General features: G+C 40.7%; 1 protein-coding gene and 1 long non-coding RNA gene across 4 annotated transcripts in view; one reads left to right on the top strand and one right to left on the bottom strand.

The window, feature by feature from the left end:
* The first annotated feature begins 11,801 nt into the window (after positions 1–11,801).
* Positions 11,802–22,486, top strand: part of LOC110830060 (uncharacterized) — a 31,025-nt gene continuing 20,340 nt past the window's right edge. The window contains exons 1-7 of one of the 2 annotated variants that reach the window (XM_087347989.1): positions 11,818–12,355; positions 12,471–12,736; positions 14,480–14,644; positions 15,820–15,886; positions 16,598–16,812; positions 18,660–18,749; positions 22,154–22,341. In XM_087347989.1, coding sequence (XP_087204115.1) covers positions 12,575–12,736; positions 14,480–14,644; positions 15,820–15,886; positions 16,598–16,812; positions 18,660–18,749; positions 22,154–22,341 — 887 coding nt within the window. In that variant the 5' untranslated portion in view covers positions 11,818–12,355; positions 12,471–12,574. Of the gene's footprint in view, positions 12,737–14,479; positions 14,645–15,819; positions 15,887–16,597; positions 16,813–18,659; positions 18,750–22,153; positions 22,342–22,486 lie in introns of both variants that reach the window. The other variant, XM_087347991.1, reaches the window with a different exon arrangement.
* On the bottom strand, positions 15,642–18,058 carry LOC110830064 (uncharacterized). Of its 2 annotated transcripts, none has more exons than XR_015534970.1 (3): positions 17,426–18,058; positions 16,565–16,783; positions 15,642–16,155 (listed from the first exon to the last, which is right to left on the bottom strand). It is a non-coding gene; the product is annotated as an uncharacterized LOC110830064 (long non-coding RNA). The 2 variants fall into 2 exon arrangements; XR_002543165.2 differs by having other exon boundaries at positions 17,499–18,056.

Genomic DNA, 22,486 nt, shown 5'->3' with positions numbered 1-22,486 from the left:
GAAAAGATACGGAAGACTTTTCTCGCTGCACCTTGTGGCTTGCCCAAGCGTCTTTCAGAACTACTATTTCATCTCTTCTCGGAGGGAGAAAGCGTGTTCTATACTCTTATAAATAAATTATGTATATTTTCACACAGTAAAACTTCATATTCGTTCATAAATTCAGACTGTACAACTTAAAGCAATTCTAAATTAGTAACAGAGAAGCGAAATTAGCACAGTTATTTGGACTTAATTAATTCATAAAAAATCAGACTTAATTGTCACGGAGAATCAGTGGCTATGCCCAGTGCGTGTAATGAAGCTCACATTATACCAGAGCATCTGACTTCTTATCCTGTAGCTTGCGGTTAGAACGCTGGTCTTGTAATCCTGGGGTCTCGGGTTCGATTCCCGGCGATGCCCGAATTTATAACTTGTGTTGGGCAAGGCCGTGGTCTAGGCAACACGGAGTTTTCCTCCGGGGGCTTCCCCGGTTTCTCCGTGGCATCCCAACAATTACTCCATTCACACACAGAAGAAGGCAATGGCAAACCACTTCTGGATCATCTGCCAAGAACGTATATGAACAGGTCCCAGTCCGAGAAAAGGATGGAAGGATCCTGTTCATATGGACCTGTCGTCAGACAGAACACTAAATAAATAGCTTGCCAGCGTCAGCAACCAGCAGTGCAAAGTCCTGAATTTTATTTCTTCTTTCACGAACATTCCTTCAGAAACAAAGATTTCCAACTGAGTGACCCACCCGAACAACCAATTCCGTGAGAAAATCACGTTGCCTTTCACTACCTAACCTAAATCGAACCTCTGACCAGTTGGGCAGTCTCAACAAGATGGATGGGGTAGACGGTTAGAAAATAATATACCGGATTAGGACGGATTGTATGGATTTACGACCCAGGCGAAGTTTAAAGGACCTGAGAATTGGAACGTGGAATGTGAGGATCCTATATAGCAAAATGGATGGAGTTGGCTCAGGATCGTGATCGGTGGCGGACTCTAGTGCTGTCGGTGTTGAACCTGCCGGTTCTGCTACCACGGAGTTAGTTATCATATACCGTAATTACGGTAATAACATTCTGAAACAGGCTATACTAGAATCGAAAGCAAGAATTAAACAATGTAACCTGATCTCACAACGTAAAGCACATCCCACTTTTTACTCGTTTGTAAACTTATAAACTTCGACAAGAAATATGTAGTGCAGCAGAAAATAGGGCTTTCTGAGTTTTACACGGAGCTCCTTGTTGAACACGTGCCTGTCAATAATACACGAAAATAAGCATTTATATTGGAAATGTAATTAGCAATAGAATTTGTCAGAAGCTGAGCTCATCTGTGAACGGATCACCTTATGCTGAACTCTCGCTTGGATAATTAATGTAATCAACGCGATTGTCGTTCTGTGAAAATAAACGGCACTAGAGCTCTTCTGTAGCTTGAGTTAACAATTTTTCTAGGTATCTGATGCGCGTGAAATGTACGTAATTGTGAGAAACGTTTGATTAACGCCTATGGGAATGAATTAAAACAAGTGTGTAATGTTTTCGAAATGTGACTTTAGGTGTTCTTTAAATACTTTTATTTACCCACCTCCATCTATTTAGTCCCGAGGTCAGGAAATAGCAGAGCTAGAACTGTACGACCCCATACGTCTTCATGGAACGAACTCAATCGGTAGAAAACTTACCTTTTCCTTACCCTCAGTTTTACCTTAAAAAGTTGATCAAATTTAAAAGGATAAATTGGTCGGGGCATGGAAGAAACGTGACATGCGTACAAAAGTTTTGGTTGGAAAATCTGCACAGAAGAGAGCACTTCGAAGACCTAGGCAGAGATTAAATGATAATATTGGACTGGATCTTAAGATACAAACCAATGACGAGACCTTGTGAACACGACAGTTAACCTCAGGGTCCTATAAAAGGTGACGAATTTTTTTGTACTTACCATGGGCTGTCAGAAATCACCCACGGTTAAGAGACAAGGACTTAAGCTCAGAAGGTCACTCGAAGCTGTCCCTGAAAAGGCGACTTGCAGTGTCTGACACTACTCGGCTAACATGACTGAGTTTCTCCGTGATTTTCCTCAGTTCTAAGGCAATTTCCAGGGTACCATTAAAAAGGCCCCTGACCGTCTATCCATAAACACAGGGGTGTTCTGCCAAAATGACCTCAGCCGTTCAGGGTCCCAGACGTCCATTTAAAATAAGTCCTTTTCACGAAGGAAAAATTGTATGATGGGGTCATCCTTTCATCAGTGCCAACAGCCCCTAATCTGAATGTGTGGAGGCCTTCAGCCAAGAGAATAATTATTCCTAGTTATAGTTACAAGGTTCTGTTTATCAATTCCAGCGTTTCGTAAACAGGAATGGTTAAACGTGGCAAAAAACAACGTCTTCCTTTCGCTCAAGAATTCGTCCTTTGTTTCCTTCTGGTGTAATCTGTGGTTAGCTTTTCATTAGTTAGGTTTTAGCAGCTGAGCAGTTGCTGTATGGAGGTAGTGCAGTACAAACTACAGGTAACATCATTCCAAATTATTACTTGCTCTATGGCCACGTAGAACATTTGTTAGGGATCCTCCTCCTATTACAAATAAATTTGCTTATCAGAAAGAAAAAGATGGTTATAATATTTCGCGTCAGGAAAACTGAGTTCAAAGAGTTAGATTTCGGAAATTATTGCTTTCAGTTTCTGGAGCCAAAGTGTTCCAACACTGCAGTATCGTCGCGTATTTTTCTTAACACAAGAACAAAGTAATTGTTTTCGTCGACACATTTATTCGCTCAATAATTAGGGCGTAGCTCGAGTCCACAATCGCACTTGATCGCTGCAGTTGACTTATTCCTAAGCGACAAACCACATCCTGTCATTTCTGCTTCGTTCTTCCTTCACGTGTCAAGACTAACCTTATTTCTACGTCAGTTTCCGTACATTGTTATCGAAAGATATTCATGTAGTTGTTCTCTTTTCAGTAGCAGTCTACTGTAGAGTCAGAGTTGTCCAAACAGTGATATGCGGGCAGCTGATGGTCCGCAGATTTAACTAGTTAGATTTATGTGTATTTCGACGGCAAGAAACAAATTCTGTGGAGCTGAGTACATCTCGGAGAAACAATAATCTCTGAGGTAGCAAGACACCGGCTGCCTTTTCATAGAATGTTTATTCCTTTGTTCCCAAGAGCCCGCTACTGTTCTCTATCCTAAGCCAGATGAATCCAATATATACTGGCATATTATATGTAAGACCCACTTTAATAGTATCATCTCATTTCCGCCTAGGGTTTTCCTCTTTGCTTTTCCAGACTAAAATTCTGTATTTATCATTTATCCCGTACGCGTTCAAGCTGTTGCATTTAATTCTCCTTGTTTTCTACTACTGCCTGCTGAAGAGGAGACATTATGATAGTTTTCACTGTGCACTTTTCTTCAGGATATGTTTTCGTTTCAGCAACTCTGTTGTTTAAATGTCTACAGTTGTGAGTTCGTTTGTAAGCCAACCCGTGTTAAAACACAAAATCCTTGGAAGACGGACATTTCTGAACATTTCTTTTACTTTATGCCATATAAAGTCGTTAATATCTGTAGACCTGTTGGAAATTAACATATTTCGTTTAGTATTATATCAGGAATAAGATTTATAGACTGAGGCAAATAGGGTGCCGGCTCGTGACACTGGGACTGTGAGGCAGGGAATCTTCAGTTCTGCGATTTCAAGAATATTGTAGCGTGGGACGGTATACGACCTTGATTGTCAACCCTTGATTTCTTCTGGAGTCTGCTACCTCAAATCCGATCCGATTGTAAACTTGGTTGGATTGTAAGAGACCACGATGTCCTCCAGCAATAATGAATTTAATCAAACTAAAATGCCTTTTACAGCACAAAATAATCTCGTCTACAACAACAACACACTTCGTGTCTCTGCTCTCTGCACACACACACACACACACACACACACACACACACTCTGTCCTCCGAATCTATCTGGTCCCGTAGCACCCCACTGGACAAACGCTGGCTCCTCGGCCGCCACGGTCCACGTACCCGGTGCTCGCTCACGCAGCCGACCTGTCCATACTCAGCGTCGGCCCGTAGCACCCCACTGGACACACGCTGGCTCCTCGGCAGCCATGGTCCACGAACCCGGTGCTCTCACGGCACACTTCTCTTACGCCCGATTCACACTCCCTTTCCAACAACTCTTCAACACTCTCCCTTTCCAACCACTCTTCAACAGTGGCAGATGATGTCATCGTCATTGGTCGTACATTCCGGGAGCACTTGGATAATCTGAGGGAAGTGCTCCACAGGCTCAGGGATGCCGGACTTAAGCTGAACTCCGGAAAGTGTCGGATGCTCAAGAAGGAGGCGAAACATCTAGGACATTCGGTAAGCCACCATCTCGCTGTCTCACGATAGTATATTATGACCGCGACAATCACATCGTACATCGCTCTCATGAGTATTATAATAATCCTTAAAGCACATAAAATCAAAAGCGTCATGACCAGGGAAAAGATTGCAATGGATACTTTATCCTCCTCGTTTATCAGCCTTGCCAGTCCTTTGTCTTTGTTGACAGTGGTCGAAGCTGCTAGGCCTTGTAAGAACGACATAACACTGTTTATTTTCTCCATTGCTCAACAAAAAGACGTGGGTTGACAATGATCAATTTAATCATTGTCAACCCACGTCTTTTGTCTTTGTTGACAATGGTCGAAGCTGCTAGGCCTTGTAAGATCGACGTAACACTGTTTATTTTCTCCATTGCTCAACAAAAAGACGTGGGTTGACAATGATCAATTTGATCATTGTAACATCGACGTAACACTGTTTATTTTCTCCATTGCTCAACAAAAAGACGTGGGTTGACAATGATCATCATTGTAACATCGACGTAACACTGTTTATTTTCTCCATTGCTCAACAAAAAGAAGTCTTTTTGTTGAGCAATGGAGAAAATAAACAGTGTTACGTCGATCTTACAATGATCAAATTGATCATTGTCAACCCACGTCTTTTTGTTGAGCAATGGAGAAAATAAACAGTGTTACGTCGATCTTACAATGATCAAATTGATCATTGTCAACCCACGTCTTTTTGTTGAGCAATGGAGAAAATAAACAGTGTTACGTCGTTCTTACAAGGCCTAGCAGCTTCGACCACTGTCAACAAAGACAAAGGACTGGCAAGGCTGATAAACGAGGAGGATAAAGTATCCATTGCAATCTTTTCCCTGGTCATGACGCTTTTGATTTTATGTGCTTTAAGGATTATTATAATACTCATGAGAGCGATGTACAATGTGATTGTCGCGGTCATAATATACTATCGTGAGACAGCGAGATGGTGGCTTACCGAATGTCCTAGATATTTCGCCTCCTTCTGGAGCATCCGACACTTTCCGGAGTTCAGCTTAAGTCCGGCTTCCCTGAGCCTGTGGAGCACTTCCCTCAGATTATCCAAGTGCTCCCGGAATGTCCGACCAATGACGATGACATCATCCAGGTAGACCAAGCAGGATTTGTGCGTCAGGTCCCGCAGGACGGACTCCATCAGCCGCTCGAACGTTGCCGGAGCGTTGCAAAGGCCGAATGGCATTACCGTGAATTGCCACAGCCCCTGTCCGGTAGAGAATGCAGTCTTCTCTTTATCCTCGGGATGCAGGGCCACCTGCCAGTAGCCACTCTTTAGGTCTAATGTCGAGAACTATTTGGCCCCTGCCAGTGTGTCTAGGGTATCGTCGATCCTGGGCAGTGGGAAGCAATCCTTCTTGGTGACGTTATTCAGCTTCCTGTAGTCAACGCAGAACCGCAGTTCCCCGTTCTTCTTTCGCACAAGCACGACAGGCGACGACCACGGGCTGTCTGATGCCTCGATCACACCTCGTTCCCCCCATGTCCCTTAGCATACCGTCCACCTCTTCTTGTTTTGCTAACGGAAGCCTCCGAGGAGGCTGACGGATCGGACGAGCATCGCCTGTGCTGATGCGGTGGAGCACTCTGTCCGCCCGCCCATAACCATTGTTTTCTGTCACGAAGACATCCTGAAAGTCGAGGACCAATGCCTTCAACTCCCTGGCTTCCATTGTCGTCAGGTTCAGGATAGCATCGGCGACCATGCCCTGCAGTGGCTTGCACAGCTCTCTATTCTGCGACGGAGGTTCTGTATTGCCAGCCGGGCCCGCCCACGTGACCGGTTCACACAGGCCAAGGGTTGTGCCTTCCGCCAGCACTTGGTCGCCGTCCCCGACATTCACAATTCTCACAGGCACGCTGCGCCGGGTGCGGACTAGCGCCCTGGCTACGTATAGTCCTTCTCGTGGTAAAGGGTCCATACCAGGTTCTATTATTCCGCTCGCCGTTCCCACGGGGTCGTTCATCCGTGCCATCACCACCCTCTCGCACCGCGCCGGTATTATTTCCTCGCTGGCTAATGTCAGGCGTGTGGATCAGGGTCTGCTCCGAGGGCTTCATAGAGATATCTCTTCTTGGCCCAGTCGCAGCACTTGGCGTCCTAGGTCCGCCGTCGCATCGTGAGCTCGCAGGACGTCCAGCCCCAGGATGATCTCGTCCGTGATGTCGGCTACAAAAATCCAGGTGCGGATGGCACTCTTCCCTAGCGTTAGCTCAACTAACACCTCTTTCAAAACGGGGATGGTTTCACCGGACGCTGTCTGCAGCACGTACGGTCTGCTCGGCTCCCGCTCTGATTCTCCCGCTACGACGTCGGGCCTGGCGATGGTCACTGCAGCTCCGGTGTCGATGGTCACATTACAGCGTCTTCCCCGAATCCAGCCTTCGGTGATCAGACCGTCGTCACTCTTCTTGGTGACCACGCTCAGTGTAAAGCAAGGGGAAGAGGGTGGTGGGGCCGACAGTCCCCTCCATACGCCGGCCATTACTCGTTTCCCGAGACCTGGTTGGTCCTTGCGGATACCTGCGGACACCATCTCATCAGGTGGCCGGGGGCGCCGCACTGCAAGCACACCGGTCGCCCCCATCCAGGACGTCTATCCTGAGGCGATCGCTCCTCCGTCGGGTCCTTTGACCGTATTTGACGCATCGTTAGTGTTGATCCTGCGGCTGCCTTTGCTGCCTGTAGCTTCAGGGCTTGTCCGAGTGCTTCATTGAGGGATCGGGAGACCGAGAGATTAAGCAACAATCTCTCGGTCTCCCAGGCCGTCGATGAAAGCGTGAGCGTCCTCCCTCTGCAGGAAATCTGCGGGAAGCCCTACGAACGCTCGATGGGCCAGCTTCTCTATTGCCGCTGCGAATTCCTGCAGAGTTTCGCCCCTCCCCTGCGTCCTTAATTTCAACTGAGATCGGTAGACCGCCGCCAGCTGATGGTCCCCGTAACGGCCCTCTAATGCGTTGAGAATATCTTCGTAGGCCGCCCCAACAGGAACGCCATGCAGGATGTCAGCAGCTTGCCCCTGAAGTACGGCAAGGAGATGCGTGACCTCCCCAGGCGTCCAACCATTGTGGTTGGCTACAGCCTCAAACTGCCGATGGAATACTGTCTAAGACGTGGATCCGTCGAACGTAGGCGGTTTCACACGGTCCGTGCCACCCAAGAACGTTCTGGCCCCTCCGTGCCTTGTTCGGGGCTCCACCGCCTGCAGCCGTGTCTCGAACTCGCGCCGCGTGGTCTCTAACTTTTGTCCGAGATCGTCGGTGATCCTTTCCTCTAATTCCACCTGACTGCACCTCACGGCGCTTATTTCTTTCGAAAACTGTGCGCCTAGATTGTCCTGCAGCTGTTGCTGGTCGTTGCTCAGCCTCTGCAATCTTCCCAGTATTTCTTGCAGTGCACACTTCATTGTTGACAATCCCACTTCTGACACCAGTGTAGCGTGGGACGGTATACGACCTTGATTGTCAACCCTTGATTTCTTCTGGGGTCTGCTACCTCAAATCCGATCCGATTGTAAACTTGGTTGGATTGTAAGAGACCACGATGTCCTCCAGCAATAATTAATTTAATCAAACTAAAACGTCTTTTACAGCACAAAATGATCTACTCTACAACACACTTCTCCTACAAGCGATTCGCACTTCAGCTCTCTTCGCACCCGCCTTCCACACTCTCACCTCCTACACTGCTCTCAAAGCCGATTGTCAATTGGCTTTTAAACAGACGCAACAATGTAAACACAACAATGCTAAACGCAACAATGTCTATAAACAAACAACAATGTCAATAAAGAGACACAACAATGTCTATAAACGAGTATAACAATGCCAACCGCAACACGTCACAATATTGTGACGTGTTGCCGTGAGAGCAGCATAACAATGTCAATAAACAGTTTAGTTGTCTGTTTATTGACATTGTCGCGTTTGTCATTGTTGTCTGTTTATTAACATTGTTGTATTTGGCATTGTCGTATTCGGCATTGTTGTGTCTATTTATAGACATTGTTGCTTTTGGAATTGTTGTATTCGTTTATAATTGTTGTGTCTGTTTAATGACATTGTTGTATTCGTTTATACGAGGTGCGATCAGAACGTTTCCAGACTGCGCCTATAAAAACCCGTACACTTATCTCAGGTATTAAATTCATCCATCACCCTTGAAGTAGTTCCCCTGGGAGTGAACACAACGATCCCAGCGCCGCTGCCAAGCCTGGAAGCATCCCTGGAAATCTTTCTTTGTCAGCCTGTCAAGCACCATCTGCGATTCTGCCTGAATCTCTTCTATCGTCTCAAATATCCTTCCCTTTAGCTGAATTTTCATCTTTGGGAAGAGGAAGAAGTCACACGGCGAATAAGGAGGGTGCGGGATGACGGCCATGGTGTTTGAGGCCAAAAACTGGCGAACTTTGAGGGCGGTGTGCGCTGGCGCGTTGTCATGATGCGTCGCATGTGGAGTTCTTCCTTTAGAATCAGCTGACAGGTCCCATAGCCTATCCCAACAATGTCGCACAAGTCGTTGATGGTACGACGTCGATCTTCGTGAATGGCCTGCCGAATCTTCGTAACATTTTCGGGCGTTGTGCTCCAAGATGGTCGTCCAGAACGCTCGCCATCATCGACAGAGGTTCGGCCATTTTTAAAACGTGAATGCCACACAAAAGTTTGTGCACGACCCATTGCGGACTCCCCAAATGCTTGCTTTAGCATTTCATAGGTTTCCGTAGCCGTTTTGGCGAGTCTCTGGCAAAATTTGATTCACACGCCTTTCCGAAATCGCAGGAGGATCGGTGTAATGCACTACCAAAACGCCCGTAACTAAGAAACAAATGCTAATTCTATGATGCCGGCTGGCACACGGATTCACTATGAATGTAGGTCGCACCCCCTAGCGGCAGAAGCTCGTACTACATCCGGTTCGCCCTCTATTGATACAGTCTTGGAACTTTCTGATCACACCCCGTAATTGTTACGTCTGTTTAATGACATTGTTGTATTTTTATAAAAGCTGATTGACAAGCGGCTTTAGAATGGTTGGAAAGGGAGAGTGTTGAAGAGTTGTTGGAAATAGAGTGAGTTTCAAGCGATATGCTATTGCGGACATTGGTGGCAAGCGATAAGCAATGAGTGTGGAAAGAATAGAGCTGTGAATCGGGCGTAAGAGAAGTGTGCCGTGAGAGCCGAGAGAGTAGAGCCAACGAGAGGTCTGGTGTGGCGCTGAGAAAGGACGCTTCGGCTACGTGTGAGGCACCGGGTACGTGGACCGTGGCGGCCGAGGAGCCAGCGTGTGTCCAGTGGGGTGCTACGGACAGATGTGTAAGCGAAGAGTATGAAGAGCGCCGAACTCGAGGAACCAGATAGACTCGGAGGACAGAGTGTGCGTGTGTGCAGAGAACAGAGACACGAAGTGTGTTGTTGTGGTATAGAGTTGACTGTATGTGCAGACCTCTGTAACTGATTTAATTTGACGTGAATGAATCAGGGTTGACAATCCAGGTCGCAACGCCGACCCACGTTACAATATGTTATAAATGTATGTTTTATGTATAAATGTATGAAGTCTCTGGGCAAACATTCTTTGCCCGTAGCTTTACACAGAGGCGTGGAGGAGGGTTATCGACTGTGATTTAATATAAAACGTGTTCAGATTATAGAAAACATGTAATGTATAAAACTGTTGGACGAATTTGTATGTATTGAGTAAAAAAAATATTTATTTTTGTCGAATGGCCTAGGAACACAAGCGTACTGTCTCATATTTGAATTTCTCACAGCAGTGAAGATGTGGTTGCTTACAAAATCATACAGGGATAATGCCGATCCTTTTATTCTTTAATAAATAACACATGACACAGAACAGTAGGATATATATATGTGCATAAACAAGATATTGAGAACAAACTGACCTCGCACATACAGAGGAAATAAGGTTCTTTAGGTAGGCTACCTAAAAGCACTTATAATACGTTAAAACTTCGCATACCGTGTGGTGTATTAGAATATAGAAATAAGCATACAAACAAACTGTTTACGCTATAATTGACACTAGTGAAAAACGCGTTTCGACCTCAAGAGGTCATCATCAGTGGCAAACAGGGGGAAATTAATTCATATAATCTCAAAAAATGTGGTTTTAAACAGATTATGAAGTTAATAATAGTGAGTTCTTTAAAAAACTATAATAAGTAACACTTCACTGGATGAAGATTTCCGTCTTCTGGGTTGTTACGCTGTGTAGTCTGGTCGATGTTAACCAACGTTTCAGAGGTCATACTGCCTCCATCATCAGGGCGATGAGTATGAAGATTTCTGTCTTCTGGGTTGTTGCGCTGTGTAGTCTGGTCGATGTTAACCAACGTTTCAGAGGTCATACTGCCTCCATCATCAGGGCGATGAGTATGAAGATTTTTGTCTTCTGGGTTGTTGCGCTGTGTAGTCTGGTCGATGTTAACCAACGTTTCAGAGGTCATACTGCCTTCATCATCGGGGCGATGAGTATGAAGATTTCTGTCTTCTGGGTTGTTACGCTGTGTAGTATGGTCGATGTTTACCAACGTTTCAGAGGTCATACTGCCTCCGTCATCAGGGCGATGAGTATGAAGATTCCTGTCTTCTGGGTTGTTGCGCTGTGTAGTCTGGTCGATGATAACCAACGTTTCAGAGGTCATACTGCCTTCATCATCGGGGCGATGAGTATGAAGATTTCTGTCTTCTTGGTTGTTGCGCTGTGTAGTCTGGTCGATGTTTACCAACGTTTCAGAGGTCATACTGCCTCCGTCATCAGGGCGATGAGTATGAAGTTTCCTGTCTTCTGGGTTGTTGCGCTGTGTAGTCTGGTCGATGTTTACCAACGTTTCTGAGGTCATACTGCCTCCATCATCAGGGCATGAGTATGAAGATTTCTGTCTTCTGGGTTGTTGCGCTGTGTAGTCTGGTAGATGTTTACTAACGTTTCAGAGGTCATACTGCCTTCATCATCGGGGCGATGAGTATGAAGATTTCTGTCTTCTGGGTTGTTGCGCTGTGTAGTCTGGTCGATGTTTACCAATGTTTCAGAGGTCATACTGCCTCCGTCATCAGGGTCTGCGGCGAGCCGAGGTTGCGTCGTCTGTGCCTGTGAACTCTAACGAAGCTCAGTGAACATGTATGGGGAGGCTACTGATCCCTGCATTCAAAGATTCTAAGCCTTTACTCATCGCCCTGATGATATAGGCACCATGGGTCTCTGAAACGTTGATAATCTTCTACCAGACTACACGGCGCTACATCCCAGAATATAGCCGCCGTCTACCTCTAGTCTGGTTGTAAGACGACCACAAAGCTATCAGTGTTCATCAGTGTTTCATTGCTTAGCTACAGATTAATGCAAAAGCTGTAAATATGTGACATCACAGTGGTAAATCATAGAAAGTGCATGTACTGTCACATACTTTCTCTTTCAGAACCCGAATTTATTTATTTCAGTAGATTTGCGCGTGTTTCAGTTAAGAAGTTAGAGCAGAGGGGTGTGTGTAAGTCTGAAACAATTTAATTCAGCATACCAGATTCTAAGAAGAGCCCGGGAGAAAAAAAGACACTATAACTTCTTATTTCTCGCATGAAGTGAGGCGTAAATGGATATCATACCGAGATCACTTGACCGCAGCTGTTCTGGCGCAAAAGCAATGAGAGTGTGTTAGGACAAATGGTAGGGGAACAAATGATACGAGGTTGACAGTGTTACAAACGTCACAGGAAGTCGGAGGACAAAGTGACGGCGTTTCCCAGCCATTTATTATTATTATCATGTATATTATATCTAGTTTGTGACTTAAGAACGGTGAATAGATATCTTCATCATTAAATTACAGTCCGAAAATTCCGATCCTGAGTTTAGTTAATTTTCGCTGACAGAATTAGATTACCTAAACGTTTGTGTATTCATGCTTTAATGCCATTTGTAAGTAGAAACAAAATAAATGTACAAAAAATTAATACACAAAACATGCACCCTCGCTTTTGGTTTGTCATTTAACTTACCAACAAGGTATTTTATCTTTTCTTTTATTAATTAGGCGTACAAGTCTTTCATCATACTCGAATTGGAAACGGGAAAGAGCAGCATATGGTAGTTTTTGACAAAACGTGGCAAGTTTTGTAAGGAAGTACAAGTGTCGCCATGTTATTTTTTCGACATCAATTTCTGAACGCACATTTTCTAATATACTTAATAACTGTTGTTGCTTCTGATAAGAGATGGTTCCAAAAATCAATCGGTAAAGGACGAAACATCAGCTTGGAGAATTCGACACGGCAACCGTACAATATCCAGAAACCGGAGGTAAGTTAATCAAACTCAACCTAACCTAACCTAACCCAATCTAACGTTATATTTTCCTGGTGACAAGTTTCATGTTGAGGAACTTCAGACTTTCCAAGTGGCTGACAGAATTATTTTAAATAATTAATCGCTTCCTTAATAACTAACCCTCAAATGACGACAGACTATACGTGTATATAGTGAATTTATTAAGTACATAAACAGCTGTTACCTCTCTCAACTAATGCGTATTTCACTTTGTGGCCAGATATAACTACTTTCTATGTACAACTAACATAAAAGTACATTTTATGACGGTCTTTGAAAAATCTTATATTCCATTCATAATATTTCAATTTTACAATGGAAATATGAAAGACGTCATTGCTTTCAACGATACTAATGAATACGAGTATCATACATTGTTCTGACACTGCAGTTCCCAATATTCAACTACCGCAGTAGCTGAAGAATGTAACAGTCAAAGTTGTAGTAAATTTGCGAAAGATTCCATACTCAACGAATGCAATGTTTATAGAACCTTAACATACGCACATTTAGGCTTTAACACAAACGCAATGCGTAATTAATTTTGGGTGTCCTTCTTTGCTTATTTCCCTCGATTTTCCTTTTTCTTTCTGAAACAAATTTCTTGTGTTGTCACGGCATGCTGTTGAAATAGCTTAAGAAAATCACGACGGTCCCAATTCACGACATCAGGTTCTACTGGAGGGGATTCAAACTGGTTACCAGCCAGGTAGCAGTCTGACACTGTGTTAGCCCTACAGGATGACGATTTATATCCAAATGTGGCCTGAAGCAGAAGAACCAACTCCGTGGTGCAGGGTTCTCCTTGAGAAGCTAACGCCCTCTCAGTCAAAAAATTCTCCGCTTTTCATGGAATCTGAAGGTTTATTGCCGTGTTCTCTGGTGCTCGTCACTGGTTTCTATCCTGAGCTAGATAAAACCAGTTCTCACCCTCGCACCTAAACAAAGCCTTATTCCCGCAAATGGCCTCTTCCCTTCAGGTGTTCATTGTATTTCTCCATAGGCCTCTCATAGGCCCAAATATTGTCCTCAACACCGTATTCCCAGGCACACTAAATCAGAGAGAGAGAGAGAGAGAGAGAGAGAGAGAGAGGACTTTCACTCATATAATCTGCAAGTAAAATGATAGCTTTCTAACTCGCAATTTCAAATGACAGACTGGGAAGCAAGGTTCTGAAGTGAATTTTAGGAAGAATTCCCAGAATTTAATCTGTTCTTATTTCATAGCGAAATTAAATTTTCTGTTGGTGTCATTCTCAAATATTTGGAATGTGCCACATTTGTCAAGGATTTTTTAGCAGACTAATGACTAAATCCAAAAAAGTTCAGTGTTTCACTTCAATGCAATTTTGAGTACTTCCTCTGTGTAGAACTTGCGCGTATGAATTTTGGAACTGATTATAAAAACACGGATTAAAAATATTCAAAGCAATATGTTAATCACTGAGTGTAGTGTATCACTGAATGAAACAATTGTCTGACTGCTGGATATCAAACGTAACCTAACGTGTAGAAATGTATTGCCTGGCATGGGCGGGGATTTTTCTCATCACCACCTCCAGACAAACTCTAGTGCCCTACCCCATTCAGAGGTCTGTTTCCCCATACATGAAATGGCTGGACTGTGAAGTTGAATTTTACAATTATACATTTTTGGCATTAACATGATTCATTTTATTTACTTTAAATTTGTAATTAAGGAGTTTACTGTTCCAGCTGAAGCTACATTTTACAAAGAAATTGAATGAGATGCAGTCATTGGCTGAATTATCAACTCTCTTGATGCAAGGTGATCGCCGTTTCTGTGCACACACAACGCTCACGATTCTGGAGGGACTGAATGGCACAGACAAACGCGACAGTAAAATCACTCAATTGCAGGCAAGTCAATTGAATATGTTTTGACGTGTAAACCAGCACCAATACTTCATCTAGAAGAGTATTATCATAAAAAATTAAATATCAAACTTTCAGTGTTTCCTTTACACATAAAATTAAAATAATGTTTTCATTGGTATGACAATTAACACGCCAAAATAATTGATAAACATTACGTTGTAACCTGATATGATACAACATTTAAAAAATTGACTTCATAATATTATGTCTACATAGTTTTAAGTTTAAGTGTTATTCTAAAGAATTTATGTATACTGTGTGAAAGGTTTTATATATTACGTAAAGGAAGAAATGCGAATGTCTGTAAATTGAAGGCTGACATAAAACACTAAGATACTAATACAAAATACTGATGATGGATTTTAGAAGAAACATGTACGCAAAACATAAATAAATTATTGATTAATTGTGATAAATTATAATTATTCATCTCTGAGGGCTGTACTGACTCATTTTCACTTTAGCCTCTGAGAAGGCCTTATTTAAAGGGGGCCATGGGAGTATGGATTAATAAAATATCTTGAATGACATGAATAAAAGTGGTTTCAAAAGTCTTGAGAATTTTTTTCAAGCCAAAGAAAAGTATCTTACATGTTTCAGAATTTCTTTTGTTACTGCCTTTGGCACTACCCTTCCAAGTAATTATACTTTTATGTTACTAAATTCATATATTCCGTACTGAATGGAAGTTTTTATAGACTTTATATTTCAAATTTTAGGGGTCCACAGTGGCGGCGCGGTCTGAGGCGTGGGCCTTGTGCCGCTTGGTCGCTGGGACCGTGGGTTCGAATCCCACTCCAGCCATGGATGTTTGTCTGCGTTTTTCTGTGTTGTGCTGTCCTGTGTAAAGGTAGAGGCCTTGCGAGGGGCCGATCCCTCGTCCAAGGAGTCCTGCCGAATGTCTATAGATCGAACTAACGAAAAAGTTGGGACCCGTAAAAGGGTACTGGAAAATGTATAAACATTGTTAAACTGGAAATAGAAGAAGATATTTCAAATTTTATTAATGTAATTAATGACCACTACTGATGTTTCCATATGTTTTTCTTAACTTTAAAAGAACATACTGCTTCACAGTTTATGAGAGTCTTTTCTGCATTTATCTTTCATTACAAAACAGAATTTTCATGTGTCAACAACGGTTGCTATACTTGCAGGATCACATGTCAAAGCTGAAGAACTACTGTGCACAAATCAAAAGAGGAAGAGCAGCATCAGTGCAAGGTGAGACAAGATAGAAATGTTAAAATCAATTTAATTTCTTCAGTTCTATTCATTTGTTCATCCTACAAAATTTTAATTATGTTGTCATTTACTGAATAGGGTCACAGAGAATTTTCTCTTGATCACTGCCTTCAGACAGCTATGGGCCCCACCTGTTCTTCTATAAGTAGGCACTGGGGGCACCTTCCCCAGCTGGGGTATGAAGCTAACCACCCATCTTCATTTAGTGCTGAAGTTAAGAATGCATGCCAACCTTGACGGGTACATTCCTGAAAAGCACCACAATTGGCAAGGCCAAGGTCATATAGGAAATCAGGGGTTAGGGGAAAATTGGCCGCAATTAATAACCGTCAATGCCTAAGGTGAAATACGGTTGAAAATCAACCACACCTTATGTCCATACAAAATGATACGCACATTAGAAAAAACACAAAAAAGTGTCAGAAAGTGGCATAACATCCTGATAACCCGAAAGCTAGAAAACCACTTTCAGATGTCATCACAGCACCACGGACCTTACAGTTAGGAAACCATAATTTTTTGTACACAAATTAAAAATCACAACTGTCAGAACTGGATCAAAAAGGGGAAACCACAGACAATTGGAATCCATAATTAATGAGGAATTGCTACACACTGAAACTCAAAAGCACATAGTAACATAACTTCATCATTTACCTTGACGCTGTGTTGATGCTATGAGAATTACAGGTCTGAAACTACACGAAATAACAGAAATGAATGCTGCTCTGCTGGAAGCTAAGAAAGCAGCCTGCAAGCCAAGAACCATTTTAAAGGAACTTCCTCCAGCTCCATTTGGATCATCATACTACCCTCAGTACGTCACTGTGAAGCAATGTGATGGCTGCTGCAACAGTGCTTTGCTGAAATGTACTCCTGTAAAAATAACCAATGTCACAAAATGGGTAAGAGCCAACAATTATGATGAATTTAAATAAATATAAGTTTTTGGGACATACTGAGTTGGTTCCATGTCACCACATCATAAAGCATCATTAAGATGTAGATGGATGAAATAGCCTCCAGACATGAAAGGCAGCTTTCAAGACTACATAATATTGATTAAAAAGTTGTGGATAGCCCATAATGCCATAGTCCAACCTAACCTAACACTTCCTCACCCAACCTAATCCAGACAGCAGCTCAGCCCCATCTGCTGGGCTCCACCTCACAAGGCACATCTACATCTCTTTGCCCTCTGTCCCACCTATTAGGCTCTGCCTGACAAATGCACTGCCATCACTATTGGGGGCTCCGCCCTTCCACAGGGACTCTGCCCTGTCCAACAATTTACCCTCACATAGGAGTTTGCTCCCAGTATCGCCCTAATGATGGAGGCATCAAGGACCTCTGAAACGTCGGTAAACCTCTACCAGACTACATGGCACAACAACCCAGACAGCCATCTTCATTGTCATTATCATGCTCTTTATAGGGTTTCTCCGCATGTCTTCATTTTGGGTTTTCCAAAATTGTTCTGTTTCTTATTTTGCTACTAATTAAGGATTTGATCTTTACAAAATTTTTAGGTTCCTATAGAGCTGTGTTTGATTAATTTTAAAAAGTTTGTTCTGTATCTTCCTATTATAACCTGTCGTATCTTTCAGTCTCTTTGCTGTCGCATTTGGCTACTTCTTCATGTTGGCGAGACTGCTTCTGAACGTAAATAGAAGTTTAGGTTTGTGGTGGAAGCTGATGTAGTGTGTAATAATATTGGAAGAGTATAAAAATCACTGAAAAATATCATCTCAAGAATTATTCATTATAGTAATCTTGTGGAATCTACGTGTGCCATACACACATTGGTACCTCACGAAAGAACTATTCAGAATGTCCCAGAAAGATATATACGCATTATATTACGGGATTATTGGCGCTGTTCGTCAGCCGTGTGGGGATGAGGACATGTGCTTTCAACAAGGTGGGCCATCCCTACGTTACCATTGTGATGTCAGGTCCTATCTTGATAACACTTTCCTGACTGATGTATAGGACGCAGAGGATCGATCTGTTGAGTACTCATCACGTTCGCCAGATATAGCCTTACCTGATTTGGTGGCCGTTTGTCAGTCAGCTGCTTACTGCTGTCGACAGTGACTCAAAGATAATGGTGATTATTTTGAACACCAATGCTGGATTTTATAATTCAGTAAGTGCCAAAGCTGACGTATATAGAAGTTGATATTCCATTGAGTGTGTTTTTCATCTTTTTCTTGCATATTTTACTTTTGTTCTTGTTTTTTTTTTATTTTTGGTGACCTATTTCCTTTAAGCTAATTAATACAGACTGGTATTATTGGATTCAGCATAGCTTTGCAGATTTCAAAACTCGCTTTATATCATATTATTATTTTATTTGTTTGTGTACTATTTTGTACTGCATGTATGTTTATGGATGTCAGAGTCTCATGATTTTTAAGATTATTTTTCAATGTCATCTGTAGCTTGATTAGAGCATCATGTAGAAGATTTAATATGTTGTTGCTTCATTGCCTGTATCATATTATTTGCAAGTATTTTTATATGTGGTTTCTTAATTATTTTTGAGGGGCAGAAGCATTGCATGAAGTTTGCGAATAATCAGAAAAATATTAAGAAGAGGAAATATACTATACTGAAGGATATAATTGACACAGATAACATAAACTTGAACTTCATTATTATTTTTATCTGAAAATAAACTGACACTTTGGTAACAATATTTGTCACATACCTTGTTAGATAACTAATGTACTGTTTTGTTTACTTTAAGGTCATGAATTTTGTAATGTCAAGAAATAAGTATAAAAGCACCCAGTCTTTCCAAATGGAACAACATGAAAAGTGTAAATGTGGCTGTAAGGTAAGAATCAAAGACTTCTTGGCTTTCCAGGTTCATATTCAGCCAGCTAAAACTCCATCTGATAAACAGATAGAGCTTGAGGTCTGTACATAAAGTTATGATGAAAAATAGATTTTCTCATGATTTATGTCATTTCCACCTAGTCATCACAAATATTACAACTTACTGTTTATATGTAGATAAGTGATGACTTAAAATTTCAAAAGGAAATGTAGAATGGTAAAGAGTGCAATAAATACAGATTTCTCACAGGTTCTTCAGTCAGGTCAGCATATCAACTTTTATCAAACACCAATCATTTGTATAGGTAGAACTAGATATGTTACAATTTATGTATTTTTATTTATGATATGTGACAATAAATAATAAAAACTGAATGAAAACATTAAGAAGAAACTTATAGATATATAATCCAAAGTATCTGTAGCTGCAACTCATGGCTTACTCGGCACATTGTTTTTTGTGGGCTGCATTGGAAGTGAGTCCAAACACAGTCCACAGTTTCATCACACACAGAGGGCCAACCAGGACCTTGCATTTGTAAATGCACCCTTTCTGCTCAAATTTCTTTTATAAGGCATAAATGGATACTTGGCTGGGTGGTTCCATGTGAAATACACATTGCATAGCTGTTACAGACTCTTTGCTAACTGAAAAACACACCAACTCGTCTGTTGAGGGTTAGCCACTTTCAAAACTACTGGCTTCTAGCAGAGGCACACAACAATGACAACAACCATCACTAAGGTCATTTGAAACAAAACTTTGAGAGATTTTCTGTTAACTGTGTGGGTGTGAAATTCTAATTATGCCACATTTGTTTTCTGTATTATTTTGAAAGTGTGAAGTTCTTTTGTGCTCATTTCATATAAACAGCAATTGGGCCCATTTCTCCTCATTACATTAGTTTTTTTAATTGTGAAGTATATCTTCAGCAGCAAGCTGAGAAATAAAATAATTAGATGTTCATTTGATTATTTCATTTATGAAAATATTAGAATCCATAAAAACAACTTTTTCAGGTACCTATGTGAAAGCTATTATGCTGTGGCTCTTAAAATTTATCTTCATATCTAAAAAAATTTAGTCTTTTGTCTGAACATCTTTTTCAGATTCCTTCCCCCAAAAATATTGTGATTGTGTGTTATGGTATGTTCTTGTATCTTCCCTAAAGAGACATTTTCTTCTTCTCATAGCATGATGCTACTCCAACAAAGATCAGGTATGATAGTCTGGATTAAGCAAATATAAAATTTGTTTATCAGTAACTTTTGTTCGAAACAATTTTAGCTTCGATACATACCTAACAATTAAAATAACAACTTTACATCCACATTTAACATTCAGAGGGAACAACAGTACATCAAGTTACACCAACAAACCTAAGATTTTGAACAGAGTTGAAAGGTAGCTTCTGCACAGACCATTATTAAATACCATTCCAGCATTTCAAAGATGCAAAGGTCTCACTTTTCATGCTAAGATTAAAAATGTATTAGCAATTGAATAAAGATGTCTCATCAGCATTTGATATACCTATTGGACTGTGCTTTTATTAACAATGAAGAGGATTTCAATGTTTTAAAGTAACAGCAAGGAAATTTAGACTTTCTGAAATACATACAGGGAACAGGCTGTTTATATATTATAACATTTACTTTATCTTCCACATCTCCTGTAATAATGGCATGATGTAGAGGATCTTATGATTAATAATATTGTTGCAGCATGCAACTTAATACCTTTGAGGCAGAGAATAAAAAAATTAAATAATGAAATTTACAGTTTAAGCTTCTTCTAAAGAGTGAAACGTGGGAATCTATTTATAAGGACAATGATACCAACAATAACTATTACTCATTTTTGTTTACTTCTCTAAATATATTTTAAGTTAGCTTTACAATTAAATATAAACATATAGGCAAAGTAAAAAATTACTGGATTATACAAGGAATAAACATATCTTGCAAACATACAAGGATTCTATATATCTGTGAAAGGAATAGTAATGACCCAAACACGAGCGTTTTACATTAAGTATTGTAAAACCCTGAGCAATGTTTTAAAAGAGGCTAAAAATTACTGTAGATTTGTAACAGAATCAGATAATAATATAAAACATGTAATATAGCAAAACTGGAAAGAGGAAACTACATTAAATGTGTAAATCATGACATTTTATTTACTAAATTACATTTTATGGCATTCAAGGAATCACTGGAAAATGGTTCAAATCCTGCCTAACAGATAGAAAACAAAAAGTTCAAATTCAATTATCTAAGAACAATTAGAATTTTTTTCAAGCTGGGGAACAATGAATCATGCAATTTCCAAAAGGCCAACTTTAGGGCCCTTTCTTTTCATAATATACATAAATGACCTTCCTGCAATAATAAATACTATATCAGAACCAATATTTGTTGATGACACAAGTGTCATAATTTTTAGTAAAAAATGTTGATTTCTGTGCAGTGTTAAAACATTGTTCTCTCTCATATGAGTAAATGGTTTATTGCTGACAAGCTGGCCCTATATCAAAATAAAACAAATATAATAAAATTTATAACAAATAACATCACAATATACTTTAAGTATTGGTTGTAATGGAAAGTATATAGAGGAGACATTAAATACAAAATTTGTGAGTTTGAAAATTGATAAACCACATAAATTGGTCAAATCATATTGATAAACTGATTCTTAAGTTAAGTGTAGTATGTTATGCAGTTAGATTTATTGTTTCGTGTCAGTGTCACTGACATGCTCAGATAATTTTATTTGACTTATTTTCACTCTGTAATGAAGTATGGAATTTTTGGGGGTAATTCATTTAACAGCAAAAATATCTTTATTTAAAAAAGAAAATTATTAGATGAATGGCTGGTGTCAAACCTAGAAATTCATGGATAAGTCTAATTAAGACTTTAGAGATCTTAGATATTCCATGTGAATACATATTCCCATTAATGTGTTTCACTGTGAATAACCAAGAAAATTTTCAGACTAATTCCACTATACACAATGTCAAGACTAGAAACTTCACAGACCAGTTGTCAACCTTTCATGTTTTCAGAAGAGTGAATATTATTCTGGCACGTCTTGAAATATATTTGTTAATTTCCCAAAGAAAGGACAGCTCAGTCCATGTGTAATTGTTTACAAAATAAATGTTCTCTGCACACATTAAACATTTAGATTTTTTTTTATATATATATATATATATATATATCTTAATTGCGTCATGTTTGTGTTTTATTGATACAATATTTTATTTTCCGTCTATACACAACATTATTTTAAGTTTGTGTATAGACGGAAAATAAAATATTGTATGAAACATTTAGATGTTTCTGGAAGGGACCAGTGATATGTTTTTATATATAAGTTTTTGTTCACTTTTGCAGACTCTAGCAAGTCACTGCAGCAAAGTACAGGTATATGATGAGCATTCCTGCCAGTGTAAGTGTAAAAATGAAGCAGATGGTTTAACTTGTGGGAATCTGAAGACGTGGGACCCAACACAGTGTTCATGCATTTGCAAACAGCCACTGTTCTGTTCTACAGGAGCACGTGTTCACCCTGTCTCTTGCAAGTAAGAAATTTTGTAATGAAAAACAGCTTCCTTGGTTTAACATTTGTATTGTTTTCCTGCCAATCCACAGTGCACCAGAATACTCATATATATTATGAAAACTGTTTAAGTTAATGCATGTATTTTTTATATTAAAAGTATAACT

Source organism: Zootermopsis nevadensis, unplaced genomic scaffold, assembly GCF_977971745.1.
Source record: "Zootermopsis nevadensis isolate Lab colony 2312 unplaced genomic scaffold, Znev_1.0 Znev_ptg000012l, whole genome shotgun sequence".
Classification (NCBI taxonomy): domain Eukaryota; kingdom Metazoa; phylum Arthropoda; class Insecta; order Blattodea; family Termopsidae; genus Zootermopsis; species Zootermopsis nevadensis.
Note: the sequence above shows the minus strand (reverse complement) of the source record. Positions and strands in the feature narration are given on the sequence as shown.